The sequence below is a fragment of the Clytia hemisphaerica genome, unplaced genomic scaffold (genome assembly GCF_902728285.1).
Source record: "Clytia hemisphaerica strain Z4C2 unplaced genomic scaffold, Clytia hemisphaerica genome assembly, whole genome shotgun sequence".
NCBI classification, from domain to species: domain Eukaryota; kingdom Metazoa; phylum Cnidaria; class Hydrozoa; order Leptothecata; family Clytiidae; genus Clytia; species Clytia hemisphaerica.
Genome location: NW_027104192.1, coordinates 1,351,620 through 1,377,716, shown reverse-complemented (window position 1 = coordinate 1,377,716; position 26,097 = coordinate 1,351,620). Strand labels below are relative to the sequence as shown.

General features: G+C 35.8%; 2 protein-coding genes across 3 annotated transcripts in view; one reads left to right on the top strand and one right to left on the bottom strand.

The window, feature by feature from the left end:
• Positions 1-1,406: 1,406 nt before the first annotated feature.
• Positions 1,407-22,746, bottom strand: LOC136815170 (DNA replication licensing factor mcm2-like). The gene is made up of 16 exons (XM_067071621.1): positions 22,610-22,746; positions 12,649-12,830; positions 11,324-11,493; positions 9,362-9,860; positions 8,985-9,192; positions 8,715-8,849; positions 7,647-7,838; positions 7,030-7,123; positions 6,626-6,876; positions 4,692-4,781; positions 4,482-4,556; positions 3,874-4,047; positions 3,524-3,670; positions 3,082-3,264; positions 2,357-2,512; positions 1,407-2,019 (listed from the first exon to the last, which is right to left on the bottom strand). Exons 1-16 carry the CDS (start codon positions 22,613-22,615, stop codon positions 1,909-1,911), a joined length of 2,673 nt encoding a protein of 890 aa, XP_066927722.1. The 5' UTR covers positions 22,616-22,746; the 3' UTR covers positions 1,407-1,908.
• Positions 22,747-23,147: 401 nt separating this feature from the next.
• LOC136815169 (E3 ubiquitin-protein ligase HUWE1-like) overlaps positions 23,148-26,097 on the top strand; it is a 49,821-nt gene continuing 46,871 nt past the window's right edge. For both annotated transcript variants that reach the window (XM_067071620.1, XM_067071619.1), the window contains exon 1: positions 23,148-23,329. In XM_067071620.1, the coding sequence (XP_066927721.1) occupies positions 23,285-23,329 (45 nt within the window). In that variant the 5' untranslated portion in view covers positions 23,148-23,284. The remainder of the gene's footprint in view (positions 23,330-26,097) is intronic.

Here is a 26,097-nt window from a genome sequence, read left to right as displayed (position 1 = left end):
CAGGTTTATTTTGAATATGAGGTGCAATTTTGAGCAGATTGGCATTGATCAAAGGAATCCTGTGATGTTTTTAAACCATATTTTGAAAAAAAGAGAGTAAATGAGGCGGAATTTTAGCCATACTAAATTGAAAATTTCTCCTGGCGTGCGCAAACCATGGTTGCGCCTCCTCGTTCCCCTTTTGAAAACTATTCACAATAATTCACAATTAATTCCTATGGGTCCTGTCAATGGGGGGTACCAGAGGGCATGGCCCCTCATGATTGTACCAAAAAAGCTACTTGTACGTTTAAAAGATTTCCATTATTTTTACATGAATTCTTTTTCAAATTGAATTGAAATGGGTCCTAAAATAGCACTTTGAGCCCTTCAAAATTCAAAAATTTTCTCCGTTGCCCAATCATAGTGGGCTTTGTCAATTTACTCGAATATACCTCAGGCCCTAAAACCTGGGCCCTTTGATGTGACCCACCAGTTGTCAAACAATTTTTGATATGCATAAGTCAAGATTACGTCATTTTTCCTATCCGAAACACCCAAAAAAACTAGAATTTGACCCCTGTGTATTACTAAAAATAGAAAAACAGAGGTCAAATTCCTTCCAGATTTTTCGGGTGTTTCCGATAGAAAAAATGATATAATCTTGACTTATGCGCTTGAGAATGCTGAAAAACTGATTGACAGAAAAATCAAGTTTATATAACGCCATTTTATCCATACCAATGGGTCTAAACGTGGTCTAAAACTGAATTTATCCTGAGAATATGAGCGTGAAACAAAATTTTCTAGGAGAAATGGCGTGAAATCGAAAAAAATTGGCGTGATCGTGAAAATCAAATTTTTCAGGCGTGATGGCGTGAAATCGAAAAAAAATTGGCGTGATGGCGTGAATTTTGGGTCCGCTGGGGGGCCTCTTTTAACGATCTACCATTTGACGTTAGGAAAACTATTTCAAATAAAGATTTTTCTGCCACAATGAAGAAGCACCTGAAAGTTTAAGCAATATCGCTTTCAGATGTAGGTTTTTCTTTTGGAAGCTCTTCATAAAGTTTTACTATTTTTAGGTGCAAGCTATTTTATATCTTTCAATTATATATATTTTCTGGCCTATCATATTCTATCACCTATCGTCCACATTTATCTTCAAAAGAAATGGAATAAACCATCCAAATTAAAGTTTAACTTTGCTTTTTCCAATGGGGGGGGGGGGTGGAGGATATTTTGTCCGGGGGTAGCCAAAAATCATCAAAATTTGCCTTGTCCGGGGGGTAAAACCCGTTGCCCGGGGGCCAAAAGTCAAGCCCAATGCAACAAAGTACCTACGCACCTGCGAGTATATTATATACAGCAAACTTCATGTGTTATCGAGCCTCGGCTCAAAGTAAGCGAGAAGAAGATAATAATGATACCTTGTAGAAATCTTTTTTATAAATATGTCAAATATTTTTGTGTATTATTTTACAAACCTATAGTACTTTATAATAAAATGAAACATGAAAAAGCTTAATAATAATTCTCTATGTTTCTAAAAAAGTTAAAAAAAATTAATCTGAAACCTCTATCTTGAGGAGAGTATATTGCAAAGTCAGAAAAAATGTTGCAAAGCTAAACCTGCCCGTCTGATATCCTGAATATCTGGAAGACTTTTTTTTTCAGGAAGAGAGTGGTACAATTATGTATATCCAATTATTCCGGAAGGTAAAGTTAAAACTTCTTGATACAATCGTGTTTCATTTTAGTCTTCACATAGGAGACTTTTCGCACATCATTTTTTTAGTATAAATGTTCACGGATAATCTTCCAGTCCTCGGGACCATCAGTAGTAGGGGGCATCGGCATAGTGTCGCCACATGAACGTCCCCTGGTCCAGTTTTATATAGGTGTTATTTACGTAGCAGATTGAAACATTTACAGGTTTTGGATGACACATTTTCGTTTTTTATCGTGAGTGAAACGATTGGATGTGAACAAAGGACTTTCGTAGAACGTCGCCAGGCTATGGATGTTGATTTGTCGCGCCTGGAAAAACATTAAGAAATGAAAATATCAAGATTAAGTTGTGAGAATATCCGATGATAACAATCATTTTTGTCTAATTCGATTTTTAAAAATCATCAATTTTAATCATTTCGGGGATTAGGAGTTCTGCCTACAACGTCATTTTTTGCCCATAAAAACTTTTCCCAGGCCTAATTCGCGGTCTCCTCTCAAAAAAGTTTCAAAATCCTATTTACTTTCGAACCAATCACGTGCGATTGAGTTCCACAAAAGATGCTACGGATCATAAGGTACTACTATACACGAATCTTTCTTGAGAACAAGAAAGGTGATGAATTTGTGAAAGAACTAATCTTACCCTTTCCATGAAGTCCTCTTCCTCGATTTCGATGATGTCTGGTTCACTACGGTATCGGTTCTTGTAATAACTCACTTGATCACGCACCAATTGTTTGAGCACGAACAATAATAACTCGTTATTATCTCGTTTGAACGATAAGTAGCTGGCGAAGGTCTAGAGAGATGCAAAACAACACGTAAAATAAAGACTGCTTGATTTCTCGCGAAACAAGGGATATGGCCACTTATTTAACGAAACGACATATACCTGATAATAAAATTAAACATTTTGGAGAAAATGATTTGGAAATTATAATGAAAGCATCTCTATTTGGAGGAACTATCAACACTTTTGAAAAAGACTTTTGAAAAAGAGTTACAGATCCGCTTTTTGAGCCAATAAATTCTTTCGGCTTCAGCGAACTTTTACTTCCATGCAAAAAAAAGAGAAACATTTTATGATCCAATTTTTCGCCAAATCCAAAAAAATTTACCCAAATTTTTTTTTTTTGAAAATTGAGCCGATCTCGAGAAAAGCTGGTAACGAACAAACGAACAAACAACGGTTAATTTATAGGACCACCTCAAGGTAGGCCAATTATAACTTAGTGTGACTGTGAGCTTTACTAAAATCTAAATATCAATACTGATTTAATGCGATGGCAAGCATGCTTCGAAATAAAGATAGCATGGTTTTTTTTTAAATGATTCCTCATAATTTGCAGGAAATAAAAACACATCTACCTTTTTCATGTTCCTCATGACGGAGAATTTCTGCGTGTCAATGAAACTTTCCAACATTACACGAATGGCCATATTGACGTCGTCTTCGTGAACGTACTCACGTAAATGCATACGCGCGTGCGCTTCCGACATACGGATCATTGACTCGATGTGACGCACTGTAATTGGGATACTGCCGGTAATCTACAAAGGAAAATGAGAATTCAAAACAAATTTAGAATAGACAGGAACTAGGTTACTCTTTTTTATGAAACACTAAAAGCGAGGAGGTAAAAAAAGGGAAAAATACAGAATACCCAATCTTATTTCAGCCCTTTAATCTGCTTTAATGCATTTTTTCTTCTTTCTCTGCCTCAACCACTTTGAAACTCTGGAAAAAGTACACTGATAGAAATTGGTGCAATAAAGTTTTCTGTAAATATCATGAAGAAATGTGACTTACCATTGATTCTCGTCTCAGTGAAGCGAACATTTTGGACACTTTATCTTGATCCATGTTCAGGAGATTGGGTGTGACTTTGTCTTTTGCGTAAATAATATATTTCTTTAGCATCTCTTGTGATAGCTGTTCAACTTTGCTCTCGCCAGCCTGTATGAGAGAAATATGAAAAGGTTGAAGAAATTTATCATCTGACGGAGGCCAATATTTAGAGGCTTGTTAATTAAGTCAATGATTACGATGAGTCATCGCTTTTTGAAGCAAAGCAGAGTTCAATAAGGGATGTGCGAGTTACCAATGTGAAATTGCACCGAAAAACCTCACAATACACACAAAAAAAAGGATTTCATTACCGTGTTTTCTTCTTCTTTATCTTCCTCTTCTTCATCTTCCAATCCGTTAGGATGATGTCTGACGTGACTTCCAACCACAAAACGCGCCAACATTTCGTCTTGCACGGGATCGACAACGTCTCGCACCACACACAAAATGTCGAAACGAGAAAGAATGGGCTCTGTGAGGTCGACCTAAACAAGTTAGAAAAGTCATGTAAAAATCAGCTACAAATGTTACAAAAATATCAGCTCGCATATACAGTTTGTTTACTGAAAGGGCCAAGCAACTTGTTTGAGTTATTACAATGCCACATGAGCTAAAACACACAATTTTCGATAAAATTAATGGTTCCCTTAACCAAGTTAGCTATAAATACATGTTTCTTTTTACAAGCAAGTGTCTGCCCCTATATCAGGCTCGCATTATACTTAGTATTCTATTGTTCTCAAACAATAGAGCCATTTTTAACATTAATCCCTTGATCTCCCAAAATATTGCTTCTTACAAGAAAAGTTGTGTGATATAACGTTTGGAACTTTTTACATAATGAGTAAACAAGCCTAGGACTCTGAATTTACCAAGTAATATTTGGCAGTAAATTTAAACTGTGAAAAATAATACTTACATTTTCAGCAAAAGTAAGCGAGGCGTCATATCTTCCTCCGATCGGGTTAGCAGCAGCTATAATACTGCACCTTGCCTGACATAAACGAGATCAATCAAATATTGAAGAATGAGACAGGCGAAATAAGGAGAAATTTTTAAATGCAGATCTTGAAAACCGGTAGGCTCAAATGAATAGCAAAAATCCAAAAGGCATTGATGAGCGAAATACCTGTAACGAGGTCACGATACCAGCTTTGGAAATAGAGATTGATTGTTGTTCCATTGCTTCGTGAATACTTGTACGATCAGCATCGTTCATCTAAAAATGGTCAAAACAATACACAATTGACAAAGAGACCCATTAACATTTCGATGTTGTGGCCAAAATTAAGGATTGAATAAACCTTCTGACAAAATTTATTATTGATGACTTCATTGACGCCTAATGATGTTATCAATACGTGTATGTTAAGGACCGACCCAAATTTAACCGAAATTATATATTTCTCAGGTTTGAGAAATGCTATTTACTTAAGACTTTATTTTGACAATATAAGCCCACTGTTAAAATTTCTGCTAAATTTGACAACAAACTATGTAGAGTGAGAATTTTAGATAAAATACTGACAGGTCTCTAAAATTAAAATACAGGAAGCTAACCGTAATAACTAATTTTCAGTGAGCCAATAAAATTGCTCCGTCCTAAGCTTATAATAGGAAGAATAGCGAAGGGTTAAAAGTATATGCTCTGCAGAATCGATTATTGATGAAAAAGTCAGTTGCTACAGAAACAGACACTTTTAAAGGAAAATTGTAAATGTAAACAATGTCATTTTGATATTTGGCTCTGCAGACGTATTATGGAGCACTCTTAAGAATGAAAGAAAACAGAATCAACTTTTTTCTGGCTCTCATGTTCCATTTTCCCTCATTCTATACCAACGTCGGAGGTTGTAGGGAGAGCAAAAAAGAGCATAAGCAAAATATGGAGTTCGATAAAAACGAAAAATGCGATGTTTCGCGCGAGAAAGAAGAGTTACGTGCGATGAAAGTCCGTTTCGAAAAAATGGAAGACAAGCATACCATTGAAATATTGAAAAAGGAGAACAAAATCGGAGAACTAGAAAAGAGAGTTGCAGAGTTAGAGACAATAATATCGAATAAAGACAATCGCATCCTGAAATACGATTTCGACATAAAACAGTTGATAAAAGACCAAGAAAGGTTTTCGAAAAAAAGGAAACTTGAGAGTAGTTCAGCTGAACATTCGAGTCGTGATGTTGACAAGAGATTGAAAGTATTAGAAGAAAAGGTCAATGACAATCAAACCAAGATAACCGAACTCACCCAAGAAACAAGCAAGTTACAAACACAAATCGAGGTGTTCGAAAAAACAATTGATATCAAAACAGAAGACAAAGTCGAGGAAAAAGGAGCTGCAGAAGCGACAGTAAGCCATGATGACCGACAAACGTTGATCGGTGGAGCTATCAAGCTATCATGCTATCAAGCCTTCAAGCTTCATGACAGCAAACAGACAGGCCAGGGGATCTCGCGTAAATCTTATGAAGAATGGCACCGATGTTTTACTGCAGTTTTTAAAGATCGTCCCTCTGGAATTTACGCTGACGGAGATTACGTGTTTATCAAACATGAAGTAAAAGGCTTAATAACACGCTTGGGGCTCCTCATGATGAAAGAAGGATGTGTTGGCCGGCACGACGAACGAATTACCGTTCAGTTCATCAAACCTTGCAAAGACGCAAGATTTATCCTTCTTCATCCTAAGAAAATTGGAAAGTTGTTTTGTCGCTTGGAGCAGAGAAAAGAACGACCGAGAGAAGACAGTGAGGATTGGCACGCAGAACAAATTACCAAAGATTTTTATAAACAAGACACTGGAGATTTCGTTCTAGTTTTAGGAATTTTGAAATGAACAATAAATACACAGTGATCTCAGATATATAGACTCTTTTTTATGGACTATATTTTTTTGGGATACGTAACTAAAAAAGACATTTTATGAATTATAGCTTTTTTCTTGTGTAATCAAATATAGATGTAGATTTAATTGTAAAGAAGATAAAAGGATTTAGCATACTTTCAGCATTAATGGGGACGTACTATATTGAACTTAAGAACTGTAAATGAAAAATTACAAACCTTATCGAACTCATCAATAAGACATACACCACGATCAGCAAGTACCAACGCACCAGCCTCTAGTGTCCATTCTTTAGTTACAGGATGTCTTTGTACGTAAGCAGTTAAACCCACAGCACTTGCACCTTGACCGGTCGTGAACACAGGTCTGATAGCAGTCTTTTCAAGGTATTTCAAAAATTGTGATTTGGCAGTTCCAGGGTCTCCACATAATAAGATGTTAATATCTCCACGAAGTTTGTGTTTGCCTCCTGTAAGGATAAAAAACAACAACTCGATATCATGTTGCATCTCTCTTGTTTTTATTAGATCAAAGATACAGAATTAAAAAAAACAACGTCAGCCCAACACTGATTAAATTAATTATAAAAATTTTTTTCTCCAGTTGAAAATTCTCTGCTCACCTGGATTTTTAGGTACGCCACCAAACAATGCTAAAGCAATGCCACGCTTGATATCATCATGACCATAAATGGATGGTGCGATACTTGCCATGATCTACGAATAGCAGGTGGACATGGGTAATCAAATATTTGATGTGTAACGAGGTGAGTACTGAAATAACTCAGTTTAAATCAACGGATAGTGGTATCGATTCCACTCAGTTCTCAATATTCCGCATTGTTGCGGTTTTTTGCAACGTTTCAACCGGGATGCGTTGCTATTCTACGCAACGCTCCCGATTGAAACTTGTGATTTGAAATTATAAAGGCCGATCAATTTTTTCTAAACACAAGCAAAATCAGGAAAAATCTCGCTATTTTGAATAAAGTAGCTTTACTTTCAAGACTGATGTTCTTAATTACACCATTTCGTGAGTGTTTTTGTGCAATTTTCAAAGGAAAAGGGTGTTTTAGAGTCCATATAGCCTCAAAAAGTTTTTATAACTTGATGTTCTCAATATTTTTGTCATCAAAGCCTGATGTTCTTATATTGTTTATTCTTATAAAAAAACGTAGAAAATATGATCCTGACTGACCAGTTGAAAATAATGACTTGAGAAACACACAACTCTACTAACTCTGTCAGCAATCTTTTCGTCTTTTGAAAGCTTAATGATTTCCCGAACATCTTCATCTGTGAGATTAGTGACCGCCATTTTGTCATCTTGTTTAGTCACGTGATTGGCTTCGATGACAGTTGCGAAAACAGGGAAACCGTTTGCAGTGTTGAGTGAACCATCATAATTATTCCGATAGATACCGGTAACCTCCTACAATGGGAAATAAAAAACATTTCCTTTTCTCTTTTAAGATATATACTGGTGTTCGTTTTTCAGGTGAAAAATACATAGGAGTACCTTAAGTGGATTAAATATCGCGTGGATTGATTTTCGCAAAAAGTTTAAAATCCCAAAATTGGCCAAAAATGAAAAAAATGAAGGAGTTTAGAGAACAGAGGCAAATTCGAAATTTTTGTCCACGCAAAAAATTTTAGATTCTCGATTTGCGAAGAAAAAGTCCGCGCGAGAATTAATCCACTTCAGGTCTGCCGTGATCTGACAAAAGGAAGTAAATGCATTTTTCTTATTTTGAGATAATTGCATAAACGAGTTGACCTTATTCAAGATTAATGGTATCATTTTAAGATCAAAACTTTTGCTGATTGTGAAAGACCAAACCCTAGAATAGTATAATATTTAAAAGGAAGGGAGTTATAAAAGGAGTTTATTTTTTTTCTCCAAGCCACTAAATCATGATTCAAAATAAATAAACAACACAAAAATTTTGATTTTATTCAAACAAAGCTTTTCGAGTCTTAACTGCTCATCATCAGGTTAAAAATGAAATTTCTAGGTTGAAAAATGTATCTACATATATTTTTAACCTGATGATGAGCAGTTAAGACTCGAAAAGCTTTGTTTGAATAAAATCAAAATTTTTGTGTTGTTTATTTATTTTGAAAAAAGGAGTTTAACATCTTGATTTTTGCAAAAAATATGAATCTTCAAAAATTGATGGTTACTTCCTTTTGTCACATCATAGCAGAGGTATGATGCCATCCCAAATAAAAAACATGACAAAATCACATTGCATTCAAAGAAATTAGCACGTTTAGCCTTCGACGTGAAGGAAGGAAATAAACATACGATTTCGTCGCCCGGTTTGCATGCATCAACAAGATCAGCAAGCAGTACGACATCTTTTGACCTTGGTAGACGACCGGCTGCAACTTTTGATGGACTTTCTTGTATTTTGATCTTTTGGTAATTTTGATACAGAGTCTGAGTAAAAGAACAAATATTAACATGGTTGGTTAACAATGAAAGAAGAAAGTATTTTTTCTAGATCTTTGCACTTTTTCAACCAAAGCCTAAAAAAGGTTAAAAATGTTGCGAAGAAAAGAAAAACATGTTTACCTGTTCCATGTTGATTTCAAATGGACCTCTAGATTGACATTGAGGGCACGATCCTGGTTTCAGTTCTTGGTTTTGTCCTTGAAAGAATGGACCCAGCACAAACCGGCATTTAACACAATCATATTTAACCATGTTCAATTGTGGAAGAATGCCAGAGCTACAAGTCACCACACCACCTGTGCGGATCAATTGATTCAAATGAAGTTGTCTACAAATAAAAGAAAGTTTCACCGATCATTTTCTAAAATTGTGTTTCTATAAATTGCATATAACATCTTATGGATAAAATAACATATAATTTTACATTAGTCATTCACAAAATAAGGGACATTTCCTATGCATTTTGAAAGAGATATTTAGGCATATAGCCAACTTACCTTAGTGAACGTAAGTCTTCCATTAAAGGCAGCTCACTGACCCTAACATGAATATCAGGTGCAATACGTTCATAATTTTTGAACATAGACAAAACAACTTCTTTTGCTGCTTCATCAAAGATTTTCAACATTTCAGCAGGTGCTTCTGGTAAGAAATAAGCCAAAACTTGATGTTCGTTAGCAAGAGTGTTGTAGTCAACTGTCAAGCTTTGTTTATTGTTTTCACACATTTGTTTGATTTTGGTACGATAAACGTTCTCTCCTCTTTCATCACAGAAAGTCTTTAAAAATTGTTTGAATCTGTTTTTGATTTCTAGACGTGGCGCTGCAAGTGAGACCCATTCACGAACAGAGTGTCCCTTCATATCTTCCAGGTTTTCAATACTCTCAATCATCTCATCATCATCATCTGCATATTCTCTTTCTGCAGCTCTTTCAGCAGCCATTCTTCTTCGTCTTGAAGCAGTTGGTTCTGCTGCTTCATCTTCTTCACTCTCGTCTGAAAAGTAACAAATGAAAGAAAATGCAACAAGAAAAGAGGTCCGGAAAACCCAAGTTACAAAAACCCGAGTTACGACGAATGTGACGTCACAAGTCTCAAATTATGACGTCATAAGTGGGCTTTTTAACACGAAAAAGTTTTTTACTGTTGTTTTGTAACTCTAAATATTTTTTTAAAATTTTGTTTTAGAGTTATGTAACTCGAAAATAAATTTTAATTTCATTTTTCGAGTTACGTAACTTGAAATTGCAGTACATTATTTGAACTTTCGAGTTATCTTCAGGTGAAACCAAGTAGACCAAAAATTCTAGAATTCATATTATTAATAAATATACACCATTTCTTTCGAAAAGAATCAATAGATCCGATTAGAATAGAAACTTATTTTAAAGCGGAAATGATAGAAACAGCCAGAAACAGCGCCAAAAGATCTAATTTACAAAACGATATAATAGACCAGAAGAGCAGGCATTATAAACATGATTTTGAACAATCAGAAAAATATTTTAAACAATTATTCTAAACATTTATTTTAACGATTACAATTGATTATATTATTTTTGTACATTGCGCAATCGAGAATCTTTTCAACGAAATATGTGTTGTGTTTTTTTATAAGAACATCTAAAAATTCGAAGCCTTCGGATCTTTAGTTTTTTAGTCGAGCCTTAAAATTTTCTTAAAATGTTCCTTTTTCACTATTAGCATTACAGGTGAGTATTTTCTGCAATTTTCAAAGAAATTAGGTGTTTTTGAGTCCATAAGGCCTTAAAATGTCAAGAAACGTTCTTAACTTATTGTTACTATTTTAGCCCTCGCAAACCTTACTGTTCTCGTATGGTTTGTTCTTAAAAATGTGTGAAAAACCTAAAGAAACTACAAGTTCTACCGAAGTTTTTAGTTTTTAGCGAAATGACAATGAATTTATTTGAATTTAACAATGTGGAATACAAAATGTATTTCGAGTAATCGAATCTTTTAGATTTTAGTCTGCTTCACCCAACAAAACTTTCAGAAATTCCCATCAAAATAGAGGTATATAAGTTTCAAGAAAATTACAGAAAATTGTTTACTGTTCCCTTTCATTTTTATTCCCTTCCATCTTCTCTACTTTTAGTTTTATAGATCAAAAACCCCATTCGTAAACTAAAAGAAAAAAAGCGTTATGTAACTCTAAAACAAAATTTTAAAAAAATATTTAGAGTTACAAAAGAACAGTAAGTAACTTTTTCGAGTTAAGAAGTCCCCTTATGACCTCATAATTTGAGACTTATGACGTCACATTCGTCGTAACTCGGGTCTTTGTAACTCTGGTTTTTGTAACTCGAGTTTTTGTAACTCAGGTCTTCCGGGCCTCACAAGATAATCCACATGGTTATCAAAATGTGAAAATTGGATATACTAAAAGATTATAGAAAAATAAAGGGCTAAGAACTCAATCATCAACATAGAGTTATTACCATAAAGCAAGCCTCTTCTCATACGACCACCAGCAAAACCGTCTTCTCTATCCCTTTTGCGCATGGCACGTTCTGCCTCCACTCGGCCGTCCACGCTAAGCTCACTTTGATCTTCATCATCAAGAATAGATTGATCATAAGTGTCAAGTTGAGGTATGGGTCGGTAATCACTAAAAAAGAATTGAAAACAAAACTCAAACCAAGGCTACAAAAAATCTAATTGAGATATTTATCAACTCCAAGAGGAGTCTGCTAAATTACGTGGGTTACGTGCGTATCGTGGGTTCGTGCCCTTGTGGGTGTTCGTGGGTTAAAATGTCTCGTGGGTTCGTGGGTTCGTGGGTCAAAATATCTCGTGGGTTCGTGGGTCAAAAAAAAATCACGTGGGTTGAAATTGCTCGTGGGTTCGTGGGTCAAAATCGCTCGTGGGTCCAAATTTTCCCGTATTTCAGCTAGTTGATAAAGAAGAATTGTTAATGTTGGTTATATATGGTTATATATGACTTTTTATAAATACCCAGGAAATGTTTTTAATAAAACGAAACCATTCTTTTAAAAATATCTTGTATTAATTGTGTGGTAGGAGGAACATGGTAAACCTTAAAGGGAGATAAAAATAAGATTCCTCATAGTGACGTTAATTGGGCTATATATATTATAAATCTTTTGATGGAAGTCGTTTTTTTAAGGTCAGCGGTAGAAATATTGATATTAAAATCAGATCAGCTGGAGATGTTTCTTGACATTTTCCATTTCGCTCTTTCTTCTCATAAAAACTATTGAAGAACGAAGAACAATGAGGAAGTTTTTCAATTTTAAACTTTTACAATTTTTGCTTTACTATAGGTCGTAGATAGCGTTTTCGACTACTCTAAAAAATACCCGATGACCCATACAAATTTTTATTTTTTATTTTTATTTTTGGAAAATTATTGGAATTTTTGAACCCACGAGAAACTTTGGACCCACGAGAAACTTTGGACCCACGAACCCACGAACCCACGAGCAATTTCAACCCACGTGATTTTTTTTTGGACCCACGAACCCACGAACCCACGAGATATTTTGACCCACGAACCCACGAGACATTTTAACCCACGAACACCCACGAGGGCACAAACCCACGAACCCACGACACGCACGTAACCCACGTAATTTAGCAGACTCCTCCAAGAGTTGTGATATAAAATGATAACATTTTCATTTTACATGAGAGCCAATAATGACCAAACATCCCACACTTTTTGAACTTCTCCATTTAAGGAAAGACTGTTGTTATCAAAGAAAGGCAACACAATAACAATGGAACAAATCTTCTTTCATACTTTTCCATGTCATCACCAAAAAGTTCTTCTCCATCTCCCTCTTCTTCATCTGGTGCTTCATTCCCAAGAAGAGCATCAGTTTCATCTTCAAACGGTGCAAGGTCATCACGACCAGGACTGGAAGTTACAACACCAGTTCTTGGACTTTCTCCACCTCTTCTTTCTGGAGTTCCAGGCTCATCCTATAATTCAAAGTTTGGGTTTTTTTACATACGTTTTATGAATTTTAATGGCAAAAAAGGTGAATATAGGTAGAGAAAGACCAGGGAATGGCACTCTAAAGGCACTCTTGTTTACGCTTGTAAACGAACAAAAAGTTTATTCATCCCTGTTTCAGAGCAGCTTGTGAAGCTACTTCATAAGAGAGCTCATGTTATACAATTTTCATTCACAAAGCTACCGTACCTACTACTAAAAATGTTATAAATCTAAACTTTACACCATCAGAAAATAGAAAAACTTGAATTTGCTACACCTGGCTACACCTGTTCAAAAGTTATGTAGAAAATTCGAAAAAATTCTCTTTCAAAAAAGGGTTATTTTGAGAAAAAAGTGTGGATCAATTAGCTAATTTTATGGTGAAGATTTCAAGTCATATTCTCACATTCAATTTGAAGCATAGAAAGGTATTTACGAGAAATCTTCTGACTACTCAATATACTCCCGTGGTTGATGATGATGAAAACTAATTCAAATTTCCCTTAGAATTAAACCCTAAGGGCTTTTGATGCGCAAGCTAAACCGGCGTTTGCGACGACGGGAACCGTTTAGTTTTCTCTATTTCTCTTTTGTACAAGAAACCAAAAAAAGAGAGCTCTTTCTCTTTTGTACAAGAAAAGAGAGCATTTTGAGTTTTGAGTTTTTTTGACAAATCTGCGAAATGAAATTTGCAAAACAGGAATATTCTCAGGATTTAAAAAATCACCTATAACATTGGTCTTTTTAGGGCAAAATAGGCCATATTATAAACAAAAAGTTCTCTCAACCGCGAAATTAAATTCCGGCAAAATTTCTTCCCACAAAAACTACTTTGATTAAGGTAACATTTTCATTAGGCCAAAATTAAAAAAATGTAGTGTTTCTGGAAACCGGCAGGGTGAAAAAAGAGATTTTTCTGACCCGGCCGCAGACTATGGGGTTCATCTATATGTTTCATCATATGTTTCATCTTATTTCGTAGAGGTCGATAGACCTGTGAAATATAATTCTATGAATAAAAATAAAAATAAAGAAAATCAAGTTTATCGTTCAAGCTATCAAATGTCGTTTGGTTAGATATCCCGGCTTGTAAATCAAGTTTTGTTCACTAGTAGTTGATACATTAGTATTCAAGGCTTACTTCATACTGTTTATACATAAAAGTTATCTTTAAAGTTCTATTTCAATCTTAAGTTATCAAAAATAGCTAAAAAAAAATTTTCAGAGCTTTTTCATTCATCTGCATTCCGGAAACACTACATTTTTTTATTTTCGCCTAAGATCAATTTTTTTTCTTAGGGTTTTTTTCAAATTCTCAGCACAATATCATGAATTGGTCAGATGTCCACAACTCTTATCCAATAAACCTTTTACTACTCTACCATTTTGACTCACTAATTAGCGGCACAAACATTACGTAATGATTGAAAAAAAAGCGGTACAATAAGCTGATAATAGATTTTAATTTTCACGCATTTTTGTATCTTACTGTGTTTCTTAAACAAAGCGTTCACATGCCCAGCCTAAAAGTACACATACAAACATTAAGTCTACTACAAGACAGTATGACACTTACTACCATGGTGGTACTGTTTTCAAAAATTTTGAGTTTGTCAAAACACTTGTTATACATTTTTGGAAAGCTAAGGGGTAGGGGAATCGAAATAACTTGGGTGCCAATTTCGGACACTTCGGTGTGATTTTCGGACCAAAAATCTCAGGCAAAAATTATTATATTTAATAATTAAATTGAAAATTCATGAAAATTTTAGCTTGAGAAAATAGAGACCTGTTGTATATTTTTGGAAAGCTCTCAAAAAATTAAGATTAGAGATATATTGCGAATGTAGGTGATTTCAGTACCTAACTCGAGATATTGAGCTTCAAAAAGCACAAAGACTGGACAAAACAGCTGTTTCTGGCTTAAAAACACTGCTTTTAAGGGTTAATATCTAACTTGGAACGATTGGTCGAAATATGGGACTGCTGATATCTGGCCTGTATTTTCACTTACTATTAAATCTCTTTGACAACAAATTTATTTTGATAACTCCACCAAGTTTATCAATCATACTTTCTGTCATAACATGTCACGATAACTTTCACTGATACTGTGAAGTCGGGTAACTTGCATCAGTGGAGGGAAACTTGCATAGCCATCAAATGACTGACCAATCAAAGCAGCAAAATTTCAAAACAAATGAACTACGCAGCTCGCAGCTCTTCTTTACCATTTTTGTTTTGATTTAACTTTGTATTTTAATGACCAGCCAGGCCTATGCATGTTTGCCTCCACTGATGCAAGTTACCCGATCTCACGGTAGCGTGCCCTTTTTAACTTTTTTGTTTTCATTCAAAATGACCGGACACCGATTGGAGAATTAGAGAACACCTGCCGCCTAACCGCTTATCGCCTGGTGGAACTATATTTTCCTAATTTCCAGAAACATTTTGTTCATCAATAGTTGCAACTTTTTTCTTTCCCGTTGCAGACAAATTTTGAAATATTGCAAAAATGTTTGGTACTTTACCAATTTGCCATCTAGCCCGTGTCCCCTTCGTCCACAGTGTTATATACCGTTGGAAAGCTAAGATCCAGGCTTTCTTTCAGTAAAAACCGGAACGCTTTAGCATACAATAGAAAATAAACCAGCTCCGCTGCAAGCTTAAGAGATTAAAAGATGTGAAGAATGAGTTTATTGAGTTGTGTTAGAACGTTACCCACAAACTAATAATCAGAAAGCAAAGTAATAATTTTATTGTAGAGCGAGTATGGGAAATAATCTTAATGAATAAATAAACCAGCTGGAAGTTTAACTCTTCTAAGTGATTACACATGCAATTTCTTGCCTAAAGTGCCAACCCAACCCCCCTCCCCACTCATCCCCCCGACTAAAAAGTACAAAATTGGATCTAAAGGAGATAAACGTCAATAGAAGTCAATATTTCCAAGTTCTTATAAATTTATATTTTTCTAAACTAGCTAATAGCCAAGCCATGATGCGTCCGTTGATTTGATTGTCCGGACCGGGAGAAAAATAGCCTAAATTAGAGGCCACAGCTTTTAGCTAAGCATTATTCTGTTGAGATAATACTTGGAGGAGACTAGGATAAATCAAATAAAATGGTACAATAGTGTGTATGTAATAGTAGTATGTTTGGAAAAAACCTGTGTCCGGTTTAAAAAATCTTCAAAAGGAACGGTTGCCCAAGCCTTCGAAATTATGACAAAGTCCAAAAAATGATCATTTTCAGCCACAATACTGTGAAAATTTCTCCGATCTTGTTCAAATTTACACAGGAATTGTGTTTTAGTATCCTTTTTTGAATTCCTACAGTGGTATGTTTGGAAAGAATCTGTGTCGGGCTTGAAAAATCAAAAGGAACGGTCGCCAGCCGATGATGAATACGACAATAACAAAGTCCAAAACAGGATCATTTTCAGCCATACATAACACCACAACTACTCAGATCGTTTTCAAATTTACACTGTAATCGTAATTTAGTATTCTCTTTTGAATTTCAATGGCTGTGTGTTTGAAAGTTTCATTGTCAAGTTTGAAAATCCAAAAGGGACGACCACCAATTATATCATCATCACATCATGAAAAATGACAAAGTCCAAAATATGATCATTTTTACAGCATAAAATCATGAGAAATGCACCTTCAATCTTACTCAAATTTACACACAAGTAGTATACTGAATTCAAATATATTAATAGTTTGCTCTCAAAAAGTTTCCATCAATCTTGAAAAAACAGAGTTTTTGGGTTTTGTGCATCTAGAAGAGAAGTTAGCCATAGTTATATGTATTATAAACACTCGATCAGCTGAAGATTCATGGCAAAAATTTCTCCAAAGTCTTTCCACATTGTTAGAGAGCCAGTATGCATCAAACTTCTCATAAATCATGTCCAAAACATCATGAATAATGATGAAAATGATCAATTTGCCAGTATTTGCTACACAGTCAGCTAGTCCACTTTCGGCAGCAATCTTTTTCTAAATACTTTCGGCCAATCAAATCACAGTATTATCGGAATCAGTGATCCGCTTTTGTTAAATCGGACTGGATCATCGGATTAGATAAACAAACAAAAATGTCTTGACCGTCAGAAGAGAAAATTAAAGGCTCCTAGGCCGGAGTAAAAAGTTAGAAGGGTTCAAAGTTCACGGAAAAATGAAACATTTGGTTTGACGTCAACAAAAGTTGTGTGACTTCTGGAGTTGCTAAAATGGTGGCCGAATTGCCGTCCCATGTTATGTCAGTTACGACCCTGGACACCGCTGTACATTGTACGGTGTTGTCTGGGGGGCGTTATTTAATGTACGGTGGGATTTTAGCTTTCGGATCGCTCGTAAAAACGCGTGTCCCTGGTCAACTGCAGTCTTTAAAATTTTTTTGGGTTTTCTCTGTTTTAGAAAACAATCTAGTATAAATCTGATCACGTTCAATCTTTTTTGCGTGGTTTGTTTTCATTTTGTTGATTTTCCGTCTTCCCTCATGTCCTTTACTTCGTAGGTCAGGCGGGGACAAATCTTGAAAGAGGGCGGAAGTGCTATATGGCGTTATATGAGTCAAAAGCGGCTACACCGGACGAGTACGGTGGGAATAAATCTTTGAGGAATAGCCGCCGTACCTTGTACGGTGCATGTGCGTTTGGTTTGGGAATGCGAAACACGAACGCAAACTACCCATGTCTAAACTTTTCAATACATCTCCAGAACTAACAAATTTTTTGAAATTCTGTAATTAAAGGTCCAAGTTCCTGGATAGTTTTACTATGTTCTGTGAAAAAATCATAACCATCAGTGAAATACTCGTTCATCTACCTTAAGTGGATAAATTTTCGCGTGGATTAATTTTCGCGATTTTCGCGTATTTTGGCCATTTTCGCGAAATTTTGTCCACGCGAAAAATTTAAAATTATGATTTTTGCCAAAACCCCTAGGAAAATGAAAGAAATTAGGTGAAAAAGAGGCTGATTCGCGAAATTTAGTCCACGCGAAAATTTTCGATTTTCGATTCGCGAAAAAAAGTCCACGCGAAAATTTATCCACTTAAGGTATTTAAGATTGAAGACAAAAATTTGCGAAGAAAAATATAAATCTTGAGCACAAAAAATGCTTTTTTAAACACTTTTTTCCACCGAAAAACAAATAACTTTTATAGACTTACCTTCCCCAAACATTGAAGAAGCCTCTACTAATTAAAGTAAATGAGATAAGATAAGATAAAACCTTAAAATCAACCAGAATTTACAACCTTTCGTCCAAAGCAAAAGACGTGCTTTTCTCGCCGCCATCTTGTTTTAGAATGAGAATTCCAGAGAATTCCATTCGGTTCCAGCTCCCACCGTCTTTTTTCATCCAATCAGATTGCGAGATTTCACTTTCGCTTTCTCTAGTCCAATAAGACTGCAAGATTTGAGTCACGTGACATCTATATTGAAAACCCCGCGCCGAATAAAATAGAAATACAGGGGGTCACACTATTGGCTACAGGAACTGAAAGCAAGCAATTAAGGCCAATATTTTTGGTTTTTCTGAAGGACAGGAAGCTTTACTGAAGGAGGGATAAGGCTGGGACTATCTATTTAAAAGATATGGACAAAAAAATGCACTTTTTTGGGTGATAATTAAGATTTTACTTAGAAACTTTAATTCTCTTACCTCTCGGGCCCCTCTGATATGAGCAAGGGAACCATGTTGGCCAATTCGATTTTTGCATTTCGCCATTTTACATAACGCACGTGGGTGGTCAAAATAGGTTGACTTGTTCCCACCGTACGCCCACCGAACAACACCGTACAATAATGTACGGCGGTGTACAAGGTCGTTATCAGTCCCAAGTTAGAGCAGTTGACGGTAATCTGGAGTTAGTTGAGTGAGTATTTGATCACAGATAAAATCGATAGGTGGTCACTGATCACCTTCGATTACTATTGATCATTATCAATTACTTCGATCACAATCGAATGTTCAATTGGTACCGTCTGTTGCAATTGCTCGAGTCGAAGAATGGAGAATTTAAAAAATTGATGTTTTTGGTGGGAAAAATTAAACAAGCAACATGCTGAATGGACCTACCTAATGATTAACATCAGATGAAAATAAGAAAAAAGTGACAATAATTGTAAAAAAATTCAGAATGGAAAAATAAAGCTTGTGTGTTGAATAATGTAAAATGGTAAAAAGGAATTTCCCCAAATACGAAAATCACTTAAACCATTCAGGCCCAAAAAACCTTTTAAGCTGTTTTTGGCCCAAATTTGCCCAAAAAAATTTTCCTTAAAAATCTGACTCCTTCACATTTTGGGCATTGCCATTTTGCATCATTGTGCAAAAAATCAGAAAAAAATTATGAGTCAACATTGAGAAAAGCTATATTTTCTTATTTGGTTAAAGGGAATTTCCCCCAAAATACGAAAAATCCATCTTTTAAGGCGAATAAGAATTTTCCAGGAAAAACCACTTCAGCCATTCTTTAGAGAATCTTGCCCTCCATCTTTGTACAAAAAATCAGAAAAAAGTAGTGACAGGATTTTGCACAAAGTCCAAAAAACCCTATTTTTAGGCAGTTTTTTGCCCAAATTTGCCCAAATATATTTTTTTTCGAAAATCGGGCTCCGTCACATTTTAGGCATTGCCATTTTGCATCATTGTGCAAAAAATCAGAAAAAAATAATGAGTCAACTTTGAGAAAAGCTATATTTTCTTATTTGGTTAAAGGGAATTTCCCCAAAATACGAAAATCCGTTTTTTAAGGCGAATAAGAATTTTCCGGGAAAAACCACTTTAGCCATTCTTTAGAGAATCTTGCCCTCCATCTTTGTACAAAAAATCAGAAAAAAGTAATGACAGGATTTTGCACAAAGTCCAAAAAACCCTATTTTTAGGCAGTTTTTGGCCCAAATTTGCCCAAATATATATTTTTTCGAAAATCGGGCTCCAACACATTTTAGGCATTGTCATTTTGCATCATTGTGCAAAAAATCAGAAAAAAATAATGAGTCAACTTTGAGAAAAGCTATATTTTCTTATTTGGTTAAAGGGAATTTCCCCAAAATACGAAAATCTGTTTTTTAAGGCGAATAAGAATTTTCCAGGAAAAACCACTTTAGCCATTCTTTAGAGAATCTTGCCCTCCATCTTTGTACAAAAAATCAGAAAAAATAACGACAGGATTTTGCACAAAGTCCAAAAAACCCTATTTTTAGGCAGTTTTTGGCCCAAATTTGCGCAAATATATTTTTTTTCGAAAATCGGGCTCCGACACATTTTAGGCATTGCCATTTTGCATCATTGTGCAAAAAATTAGAAAAAAATAACGAGTCAACATTGATAAAAGCTATATTTTCTTATTTGGTTAAAGGGAATTTCCCCAAAATACGAAAATCCGTTTTTTAAGGCGAATAAGAATTTTCCGGGAAAAACCACTTCAGCCATTCTTTAGAGAATCTTGCCCTCCATCTTTGTACAAAAATCAGAAAAAAGTAATGACAGGATTTTGCACAAAGTCCAAAAAACCCTATTTTTAGGTAGTTTTTGGCCCAAATTTGCCCAAATAAATTTTTTCTCAAAAATCGGGCTCCGTCACGTTCTGGGCATTGCCATTTTGCATCATTGTGCAAAAAATCAGAAAAAACTAATGAGCCAATCCTGAGAAAAGCTGGTAACAGACGGACGGACGAACGAACGGACATGGGTTAAATTTATAGAACCTCCACCGGGGTACCCGGAGGTAGGTCCAAAAAGTTTCCATTTTAGCTACCGACTGACAGACCGACCGACCCATTTTTTTAAAGCTTCTAGGACACAAACCAAACAATCAATTGGGCAAGCCCAGGCGGTGTCAACCGAACCCTATCGAACTTTATCAAACAAAATAGAAAGATAGCTGTTCGATTACCGAACCCGATCAAAACACAGGCACCGTATGCTTCACTCATTATTGGTCATTTGAAATAATAGAGATAACACTTTTTTTAAAGGAAGTAATAAAAATGAAAATCTTTGTTTTTACAAATTAACGACCAAAGAGCTTGTATGTAAAAGCTCCAGCTTGTCCCCCATCCGATGGGATAGAATATATAGTATGGCCCGCGAGAATGGCCCGCGAGAATGACCCGTGGACGGCCCCGCCAATACGCCCTCGGAATGTAAATAAAAAATTGGGCAGCAAGGTATAAATCGATTTAATCGAACCAACCAAACTTCATCGATCTTAATAGACCTTTTTTCAAAGAGGCAACCCTGTTGAATAATTATGTAGTCCAGCCATACAAACAATGATAGGGTGGTCAGAGGAAACTTCAAACTTACTTGCAGAATACCAAACCAAGTTTAATGGAAAGCCATAACCATCAGAAGAAAAATGAGGGGTCATTTACCTTCCAATTCTTTAAAGTTCCAAAGATATTACATTTTGCAGTTCAATTTTTCAAGCATTTTCGTGCACGCATCGCCAGCCATTTTGTACCTTCATTACGGCACCAAAAGCGAAAGTGTTTTATGAAAAATTCCGCGCGGGAAGTTTGGTGCGAGTTTTATTTTCCGTAGATGTAGCTGAAACGGGGGTAATTACACCATAATCTTTCCCTTAGCGCTTGCCACCGGAAACAGCTTGATTCTTACTTTTTTCACATTTGGAAAGAAAAAACATTGTTCTTTCAAAAAAATTCACGTTCGATAAAAAAAATTGATTTTTTCAATGAAAAAAACGCATTTTAAGTACATAATTTGACTTCCTGAAAAATATACGTTGCTCCAACCAACGAACGTGGTACGTCTCAAAAGCTAAACGTCGAAACGATTGCGGGGAGCGATGCAAAAAATTCCAGGTCGATAGCTATTTCGGGTGGCTAGCGCTTTGGATTTTAGAACCCCCGGATAAAAAATTTTGCCGTGCTGCGAACAAGAAGTTTGAAAAAAACTCACCCGGGAGTACTCATTTTCAAATTTTGAAGGAACATGAAGACATGATGTGCTGATTTTTTCTGCAAAAGAAAGCTGAATAAATTCTCTACACTTTGGAAAAAATACTTATGTTAAAAGAGGTTTCCTTCCTTGAGATATGTAAGCTTGAATATTTTTTTTCAAAAATCTATGTTTTGTTAGGGGTCACTCACATATCGATTCTTCCCACGACTAACGTCAAATTGACGCTAATTTGAAAACCCCCCCACCCCCACCTCTTAACGTCAAAGTTCAAAAATTATCGAAAATCGATGAAAATCTAAATTTTCTCCTTCACTTTCATCGTTGTTTCGTCAGCCATCGGTTTGCGTCAGTACGGCTTGCTCAGGCAGTTTACATTTTAAAAATAATGGAGATAATTTCTAAACTTTTTTCAAAGTTGCCGGAATTAATTATCTCCATTATCATTATCAACAGAAAAGCAAAAAAAGTTGACAAAAAAAAGAAATTCAAGGGCCGTGCGGACCGTCTGAACAAAAGGAACTTGAGACATAAACATCGGGCCGTTTGTTTTGGTTAAAATTTCTGTAAAATAGCGAAGCGAATGAATTTTTAGGTATGTAAAAGGAGGAAAAGAAATATGGAAAGTAACATTTGTCACGGAATAAACGTATTAAAAATCGATATTTCTGGTGAAATTTCTTAACGTCAAAGACTTCGATAATCGAACAGTTCGATTGACACCGTCTGCAAATAAAAAAAAAGTGGTGTAGAAGCTGATTCAGAGCTACTTGGCTGATTGAAATATAGCAAAAAAAAAGTCAAGTTCGTTAAATACTTACAGACATAGTTCCAGGATTTGATTTTTGGTTTAAAAAAGAATTTGTGAGTGCTGGTGATTCGTATTTGGTATTTCACTCGTCTTTTTCTTAACTGACTGATTTTGTCCGGCTAAAAACAACAACAGATATTTTCCCGCGCGTTTGGAGCAAAATGGCCACACAGTACCGATATCCCTAATATGAACTATAATCGATTTCATATCAAGTGAGTGTGGGCAATATTAGAAACTCGAGTCACATGTTCCATCGTTCTATTGATTTGCAGAGTCAGCAGGATTATTACACTATGTACAGGAATATGATCGTTCACCTTGTGTTATGACTGTTCGCAGAAATGGCACTCGGCAATTGTGTACTTAGCTAAATATGTCCCGTACGGCAAAGGTTAGACGACAAGATGGCGACTTTTTCGGGTCAGCAAATTCCAAAATGCAAGGACCGGCGAAATAACTATCAAAATGCATAAAATATATCTCCTGGTAGGTCAAAGAGAGCGAATTAATCTAGCCCAACTAACCTTTATACAATCTTTTATTATAGATACATCATATTGAATTGCTACATATCTAGACAAAATGACGTGAGTTGTGAAAAACAAACAAAAAACACTTTCAAATATTTCATAAATTTTTGAGCCAATGACAAAGGAAGAACAACTCTTTGGATCTTGCAACTATGAAAATAGATCGCTCCAAGATAAAGAAAAGCTCATCTGAAGTGGTAAGTTAATATTATTTTATATCAGAAGCTTGGGGAGAAAGCCCGCCGAAGGGCTAGATCAATCAGGGCTTCCTTGGCATTTTTTAGCATTAGTTCGGATAGAATGAAAACATACCTGATCAACACAACCAAAGCTTGTGTCTTCTGTTACTCTTTCCTTCTCAACAACTTTCGCTTTTGGTTATGTACTGTCAACTGCTCTAACTTGGGACTATCTGACAAAACATGGGACTGCTGCGATTCGGCCACCATTTCACCGAACCTTCAAAAGTCATCATTTGATTTGTATTTGAGTTAATGAACGGTGTATTAAAAAAAACACGATTTCTCTTTCGCACCGAGTAGGGTTTTAAATCGAAATGTGAAAAAATCCGTAGTGGAGAACACGATGGAGCAGCAAGTTACACATTCTTTATGGCGGCAATCAAAAATATGTTGCGTTCGGGTCGTCCAACAGACTGTTTATTTACAAGAAAACCCGATTCGGAAAGTTGGTAAAATCATCAGGTTTTTTTAGGGCGCTGTTCGCAGGTTTGGATCTTTCCCATAATGGCGGGCACGGGCAAACGGAGCATGTCTTTGAATCATTATTCTTTGTTTACTTAACCCACATTGAGTCTGGGTCAAGTTTTTTCATGTACCCTTATTGAAATTTTCATATCAAAATTCAGCAACGCGGTAGGGCCAATATCCTGGGGGCCGAAAATAAGGGCTGCTTTAAGGTTTTAACACATGTGCGCGCACATTTAGTTTGGCAAAATAAAGATGGCGTCATAAGATTCTGTTGATTGCCGACTTGATTCATCGGGATTTACTAGATCTTAAAAATCCGACAAAATTTACTACCGACCAACCGACCGACTGGATTTGAAGATGTTTTGGGACCCGAATGGAACATATTTTTGATTGCCGCCTACCGTAACTTGGTCTATTTTCGACATCCCTCTTCTAATTTCGACACCCTTTTTTAGAGATAGGAATAGTAGAAAGATTGGAATCGCTTATGGAAACTATATTTCTTTGCTTAGCTACCAGAGAAGAAAAAATCTTTTGTCTATCAGTGATTCTGACCTTACTATTATTCCTATCGCTAAAACTGGGTGTCGGAATTAGAAGAGGGATGTCAAAATTAGACCAACTTACGGTATTTGTTAATCCCATCGAGCGATAGGCGGTTAGGCGGCGGTGGATGGCGGTGGGCAGCGGTGGGCAGCGGGCATTCTCTAATTCTCCAATCGGTGTCTGGTCATTTTGAATGAAAATAAAAAAGTTTAAAAGGGCGTGCTATCAGTGAAAGTTATCGTGATATGTTATGACAGAAAGTATGATTGATAAACTTGGTGGAGTTATCAAAACAAATTTGCTGTCAAAGAGATTTGACAGTAAGTGAAAATACAGGCCAGATTATCAACAGCCCCATGTTTTGACCAATCGTCCCAAGTTAGAGCAGTTGACGGTAGGTTTTAAAATCCACAAGTAATGAACCTCTGATAGCTTTATCTAAATAAATCTTGTTGAAAACCTTCTGTCAGGTTTCATTCCGTACCATAACTTGGTTTAATGTTGGCACCCCTCCTCTAATTCCAACACCCTTTTTATCAGCAGAAATTTATAGAAACTGTTTTTCTTTGCTTAGTCAGTGAGGCTGGAACTTCGATTTTTGAGGATTACGATTTTACCAGCTTTTTAGCGATTTTTGCCTCGCTTACCCAAATCTTGCAACCTCTTTTACAAGGAAGATCAAAATTAGAGTTTTTCAGCGTTCCGAAAAAAAAGGCATAGTAGAAATTTTTTTATCTTCACAGGATCGATTCTCAACAACAAAATACATCTTTTGGTCTTTGGGTTTGTTTCTGACGTTTTTCCTTCAAAGAATATCGATCACTTTCCTTTTCTCCTTGAGTGCGCAAAAAAAACGATTAGCTTGCATTCTCGCGCAGGCGAATAAAGATGAGGCAGCAATCTTTTCCTCTTTTTCTGTTAAAAATTTGGGGCAAAAACTGCCTGAAAATGGGGTTGTAGAGGAACGGTTCTTTACAGTTTTTATTTTTAAATCTGACAGAGCCTAATCTTATAAAAATGTTTCAGCAAATGTGGGCCAAATTTTGGACTTTTCTCAAAATTGTTTCATTGGTTTTCTTCCCGATAAAAAAGGATTATTTATGTTTACTGTATGCATAGCTTCAGCTCCCCCCTTTCTTGTTTTTTTTTGGGGGGGGGGGCTAAGAAATATTTTGGCCTTTGAAGGCTAAAATTACCAAAATATTTGGGGGGACCTAGATGATCTGACTGAGACTCTGGGGGCTGTTCAGCTAATTTCAAAAGATCTCTTATCTTACTATTAAATCAAATATAAAAAGCAAAAGATTTGTAAACATAAATATTAATACAAGTAAAATTTAGTTTTCATTTATCAGTACTGTACACTTGCATATATTTTTTATTGACTTCTCTCTACGGGGAGGGGAGAACAATGTTTTTGTTTTAGGTTATCTTGCTTAGGGGACCTAGCACAAGGCAACTTTTTGGGGGGAGCTAAATTGTTGGGGGGAGCTAGAAACCTGGCTGAAGCTATGGTATGCCGAAAACATAGCATGGTTTGATTTCCAAAAAATAATTTTATTTGGGGCTAAATTATTACCTCTTAAACAAGGGAATCCATCGTAGAACAAATTTTTTTCATCTTTTCAAGCTTGCACATCTTTGTGCATTGCTGTTAACTTTCTTTATTTTGTTTGAACATTTTCATCATCATTCAGCATGTGCCT